General features: G+C 46.4%; 1 protein-coding gene across 1 annotated transcript in view; it reads left to right on the forward strand.

Moving 5' to 3' along the window:
- Positions 1 to 4477: 4477 nt before the first annotated feature.
- Positions 4478 to 6562, forward strand: part of LOC8026196 (adenylate cyclase type 8) — a 295086-nt gene continuing 293001 nt past the window's right edge. Inside the window, exon 1 of the mRNA XM_042286207.1 lies at positions 4478 to 4620. Within this exon, the coding sequence (XP_042142141.1) occupies positions 4478 to 4620 (143 nt within the window). The remainder of the gene's footprint in view (positions 4621 to 6562) is intronic.

Consider the following 6562-nt stretch of genomic DNA (forward strand, 5'->3'; position numbering starts at 1 on the left):
AGATGTCAAAGTGCCAGAGCTTGCCGTTGACCGATTCTAAACACAGAAGAGATTTCCGGAAAGTTTCCATGGGAAAAGGGTGGCTGACGAAGCCCACGAAAGGGGGCGTAGCAGGGAAGAGAATTACACACAGAAAGGCTGACAAACACACAGTTACCGTGTCGCCTACTCCTCCGCACCTTGCCGTAACCGCTGTTAGTACTACACTGTACGATGGTAACTGCACGACCGCACGGCGTCCATTTGCAATCCATGGCCCCGTCGCGTACCCGCGAGTGCACAGACTGTTTCCGATTCCTTGCCGAACTTTGCACGGTTGCACGGCGAATCTGCCACGGTGGCTCCACGGTTACGCCTGACTAAAACTGTGCCTAGTGCGTGCGTCATGCTTTCGTATTCCAACACGTAAGCGGTCTCTGCCGTTTCTTTTCTTTTTTTTTTATTTCCCTGGCGTATTTTTTTCTTTTTCATGATTTGCATATTTTGACGGTCGATTTGTACTAGACGACCGCCGCGCCGGCAAAGCTGCCGGCCATTTTTTTATTTTCTGTCGCCGTCTATGCTCTTGTTTTTGAGCTTTTATGCCTGTTTTTTTCCCTCTGTTTTGTGTGACTGGCTGAATTTTTTCTGTGTCCCACACGCGCAACAAACATATTAAAGGAGCTGTGCAACGATATTCAATTGGAATGTTTTTCTCTCTACACGAGCTTACTGGCACACCTGGGACTCAAGGATACTCACACGCAACGCCACTGGCCAAGAAACTTCTTTGTTGCGGTGTAATTTCAAGGACAAAAGCGATCATTTTCATTCAATCTCTCCTTCGCAAAATTCGATGACGTAACTCGGGGATCGCAGTACACCCAAGTGACGATATTTGAATGCGGCTCATAGATTGGACCCGAGCATTGCGTGGGCACTCGACTTGGGCTCGTGACAATTGCTATCTCGAGGAGCATTCGGGTTGTAACCCGTGTCCAATCGCTGCAACGACGACAATAGCCGAGCCATAACAATGTCTGGAACTCAGCGCGTGTCCTGCGCTTTGCCAACCCCAGCGCGTGGCTGTGATCAACATTGGCGGCATATAATCGGCTCCAGATCACGTGGCCGCTTGTTCTGGCTGCGAGTTGAGGGGGTGAATGCTGCTCGTTTTTCTTAAATTTTTTTCTGGGACTTCTATTGCGTGAGGTGAAAAACGAACGCGTGTTTCATAGGTCATTAACGTTAGGGATCTGTTTTACGCGGTATTTGTGCAAAGTACAAAAATTGTTGCATTGCTCCTTTAAGGGAAGTTTTATTTTTTTTTGTATTCTTAGCAGTGATGGACTAAATCTGCCGAACTTTAGACGACCTTCCATAGCTCGCCCTCCTCTACACACACACACGCACACACGCACACACACTATGGCATTTTGCCCGCCTCCCGCTTAATGCAAAAGTTCATAACTACTGCAGCGCTAACGAGGTCTACAATATTACAATATACCGTTGCGATATAAACTGGTGTTGTAATAGATTCTAGAAGACAAACAAACCAAAAATCGCAACATCGTTTCTGTCAATCAACGCTCTCGGGCGGACAAACCGTAATCATCTAGAATACACACCAAGAAAGAAATCTGGGGCCAAGCTTACGAACACTGACTGTCCGAGCAATACCGTTACAACTGTTTCGCGAAAGAGAATCGCGCGGCTCACGGCAGGGCAAACGATTAGCAACGCTTTTTTCCGAGCTGAACGAACAGATCAAAGAAGCAAACGCGGACGACTGCAGTCAGAAGAAGACTTTCGCTCTAAATGTAAATCTCGTGCATTTCGCAGCCAGCCTGAAAATATTGGTGGCTCATTATTCCCTCCCGCAATGTACCTAAAAAGCCCGAGCCTCAATATAAAAGTGTCACCGGAAAGAAGTCAAATGAGCAGCATGACGCTGGATGCTCTCCGGTCGCGACTGCTTCCCGCTCTTTGGAAATTGCCGCGAAGCTTCAGCGTCGTCAGCGTCTCGATCCGCCCAATGAAGCTTGCAGGTTGTGCCTTGTCTTACTAATCACATCTTCGTTCTCTCTTCAATGTTCTTTTAGTCATGATGTCTCAGAATTGATACTTCGACATACTTTATTCAACGTCTGTGTTTTTATTTTGTTTAATTTCTCTGAACTTTTTCTCGTGAAGAATGCGCCTCCATCTCTCCTCTCGACCGAACTACACATTGGTCCAAATAAGAGGGACCAGTCCCCTCTTAATATTGATGGACACGAATGATTTTTTTTTTCTGTCGGTCTTTCCGATTTAGAGAGACCAAGGAAACGGTTTTTTCTGTCTCTCTTAATATGTTAGTGTCCTTCTAGATGGTACTTTTTTTTTTCATTTCCCACTTAAAATGGACTGTCTTCCTGAAAGCATCTTTGTCCTCTCTAAAAACAATCAAACCACTTTTTTTTTTTTGGGGGGGGGGGGGAAAGGGGGGGGGGGGGGGGGGACCGGATTTTAGAGTGCAGCATTCAAGACAGGAAACCGCCGTCTCTGCTGTCTTGGCGAAACCGGTATCTCGGCGCGCCGTCGACTTGGCACAGCACAAACGCGCGACAACTTGCAGAGCTTGATGCGCGTGCGTTCTCTCTCGGACACGGGCTCTCCACGCCGATAGGGCAGAATTCGGAGATGTACGGCGGGCTGTTTAATGCAAATGAGCGGAGTAGAATGCATTCTCCCCGTAAAGTATTTGCCCTACCTAATGAAAGGAGGAGCCATTGTTATGTAGGTATTTGTAGACCCTTTCTTGTCCTCCTGCCGGCCATTAAAACATTCAATGTTTGCACAACAATATACGCGAACGAAAGCGGAGGCGCATGAATATCGCGTGTTGGAAAAGGAGTGGCCATTTACTCGAATTTAAAGCGTGTCTGTTTTGTTTCTGTGCTTTAAATTTTTGTTGATACGTTTTGTGTGCCCAACTCTGAAATATTTTCCGGCGATTACCGAAAGTCCGTGCCATTTCCTCAAAGCACACGCGCGCCATTCTCGCACGCGTGGCGTGTTTACCGGCGCTTGAGCGTTCCCGCTATGGTTGCGTGTTTTAACGACATACTTTCAGATGTACTAAACGCGATTTTATTTTACCCCGGTCGAGCCACTTAAAACAACAAATTTAGAATGCGCGCGCTTTTTTTCCTTTGTAAATATAAACGCATTAGCGCATATTACCAGCACTAAAAAAAACTGCGATTTAAATTATTTTTTACAGTAAGAAGCCCTCATTTGCCGATTGTCAGCGTGAAGTGCCCTGTTCTCTTTTCTTTTTTAGGAGTGCCATAGACGTTTGCATGTATGATCTCTGGGCGCCGCCATCTTGCTGCTGGTGTGGCTAGATCGTCTGATAGTCGAACATTGCTGAGGCCATCTGTACGCCTCAGCAATGCTTGACTATCAGAAGATCTAGCCGCACCAGCAGCAAGATGGTGGCGCCCAGGGACCATACTTATACTTATACTCTATAGCAACGCTTTTTTTTATGTCTTCTCGTTACTTTTGGCGCGCATGCTCGAAATAATTGCCCTGTAAAATATGAAGTCAGAAATCTTTTTAGCGCTAAATAAAAGTCCATTAAAATACAGAAATATAGTAACCACCAATGTGTGACAGCGTGTTGCGCACTCTGGTCCCTGACGGTTTGGGAAAGCAGAGCGTGGCTTACACGCGTCCGCCTTCGTGATTGGTTCTTCGGAGGTCGTATCGGTTAATGCCCCTCTCTCATTGGCTGCGGAGCGAACTCAACGCTGTGACGTCATGCCGCTGCGGTGGCGCTGCTGTCGGTTCTGCGCGTGCGCAGACGCTTCCATCTCGTGCGAATTGGGAATTCTGTGCCCGCGTCGTGCCCACACCAGAAAGGGGGGGGGGGGGGGGGGGGGGTCTTTATAATCTGGACCAGGCCTCCTCTATACTGACAAAGCCTGGCAGATCACCACGAGAAGCGGCCGCCGAAATGGAAAAGGTAGAGCGGCAGACAATGGATGAGAGGAGGAGCCAAGTGACTGGCGCCCCGCTGCGGCCAGACGCCGAAACACACTTCTCCCGAGCGAACAAGTGTGTTTCGGGTTCTCCCGAGCGAACAAGTGTGTTTCGGGTCCTCGCCGCTGCAAAAGCTGTTCGCTAACGTCCAGGTTCCCCGAGAAATGGCTCTTTGATGCTCTGTGCTACCAGATCCTCGCGCTCCAAACCTGCGACCGGGCTCCGTCGTCGAACTGCCAGGCCTGTTTGGACACTTGGCGGACAAGTCGGTCAGGCCAAGGTCAAGTCTGCACTTGACCTTGGCCAATCACGGCGCTCGAATCGCTCGCCGACATTTTTCGCCGAGTGTCCATATTGTAGGTTTTTCCCTGATATACGTGGGCAAACGCGGGCTTGTTTGTAATGCAGCGCGTTGGTGTATATAGTATAATATAAATCGCCGCGGTGGTGGGTCCTTTGCTTCGCCATGCAGGAGAGCCTACTGCTGTCTCTGCTGCCCCGCTTCGTGGCCCAGGAGATCATTAAAGACATCTCGAACGAAGAGGACCATCGCAAGTTTTTCTCCTCCCAGTTCCACAAGATATACATCCACTGCTACGACAACGTCAGGTGGGTTCACACAGTCGAGACCTGTATACGAGCATACTCCTTACGGGGAATCGGATGAGTCATAATTTCCTTTACTTTCTGGAAAAATTTTCTAATGATTTGGTTACTTTTTAATAGGAAGTAATCGCGACAGTCATCCGAAATTGTTTTTGGGGAAGTTACTAAAATTACTCGTAATTGTTAGTATTTTTCAATTCCTCGTTTTAATGGCGCCCTTTTATTTGTGCAAGTTTCCTACCAGGAAATCCTCATGCCAAGTCTCAGAGAGGACGGCGTTCTACCAAATTTGATGGAGTCTATAATTAGTACTCTATAAGTCTATAAAACGTTGTCTATAATTCGGTGATCCTGATCTAAAAATGAACAGTACGAAAGACCCGTTTTCAATCCGGCAGAAAAAATTCGACGTTTTGAAAGTTTGAAGTTAATCGGAAAAGTAACGGTGACTTTTTTTTCGAGTAATGACCAATTAGGCTTTTCTTCCCAAATATTCAAGTAATCTAGCTGACTACTTTTCTACGCGGGAGTAATTCTAATTAAAATTGATTACTTTTTTTTTTAGTGACGTGTGCAAGATTGGTCATAGCCGCCATTATTTATCGCCGTTCGTTGGCCCTACCCACGGGCCTTCTTTAAACGCGCTTCACCGTGGGAATTCCATGATTATCAAAAAAAAAGTGTAAATGTTTATTTTTTTATTTTTTTATTATTTATTTACAATTAAAAACAAATTGGTAATCATTGACTGCTGTTTAGCAACCGATGCTACAATTCGACAGTCGTATATAATGATACCGAAATATTAAGATGGGCGGCTAGACGAACAAAAACGGCAAATCAGAAGACATGCACGAAGACTAGTGCTATATATAGTCCAGTCTTCGTCTCCCTGGCCTTGTCCGAACTTCGCGCTCTTTTTGTTCATTATGTATAATTGTACACCAGTTCAGCCTTTTCCCGCTGTACTTAGCGGGGCAAAGGCCTCCCGCTAAACTTAGCGGAAAAATTGAACGCATATATATTTTTGTACACCAATTCAGTTCTACCCGATAAACTTTTAAGCTATCGAGATCGCGACGAGGGGCGCACATGATCTCACGGTGTATTGGCCCTTCAAATGCTATCAAAATTAAACAAATAAAAAAATATATATTGCAATTTCGCGTCAGAGAGAGAGCCATCGTTCGGTGCTTTCTAAACGCTCCCGACGAACACTCTCGAGTAAGGCGAAACAAAAATAGCACCAAACAAACCTTTCAGAAATTTCTTTGAGGCCGATCCAGTCTCTAAATCGACGATTTTGAAGAAGCCCGCGAACCGTATAGCCTATATCCGCTCGAGATGTTCCTGCCCGCACTCGTATCAATGCCATGCACACAGAAATAAAAGAAAAAAATATCCTTATCATTTTTAGTTTTGTACCCACAGTCGAATGCGATTGCCGCTCTAACTAGGAACGGTTTGCTTCCGATGAGCTCGGACGGTCGGAATCAATATTTGTGGCTCTTTCAAAGGAACGTATACTGTATACTCGGTTTCAGCCAATCAGAATGACGGAGCCCTTTGAGCCAATCAGAACGACGGAGCGAGCCACGTAACGACCCATCGCAGAACGAGTGCACTTTTCGACATTCCGTTTTCGCCTGCCTCGCTCTTTGGTTGTCATTGACTGCCGGACTGGGAATTGTAGCTGTCACCGTTTGCCGAAATGAAGTAGGCGTACGGGGAATTCCCGAGAAAAGATATACGTGTTTGTAGGCCCGGATAAATAAACTATGCATCGTAAAAAGCTGAAACTCGATGAGAATAGGATGCTAGCGGTTGGGAGATAACGCGACCGTTTGGAGAACAGGACGTCGCCTGGATCAAAATAAAATTGAAGAAAAACGGCATTTCTCTATGAGCCAACGCCCACCTAAGCCTAGTATTGTCAAAACAAATA

This window comes from Ixodes scapularis, unplaced genomic scaffold, assembly GCF_016920785.2.
Source record: "Ixodes scapularis isolate PalLabHiFi unplaced genomic scaffold, ASM1692078v2 PGA_scaffold7__128_contigs__length_106722199, whole genome shotgun sequence".
NCBI lineage: Eukaryota > Metazoa > Arthropoda > Arachnida > Ixodida > Ixodidae > Ixodes > Ixodes scapularis.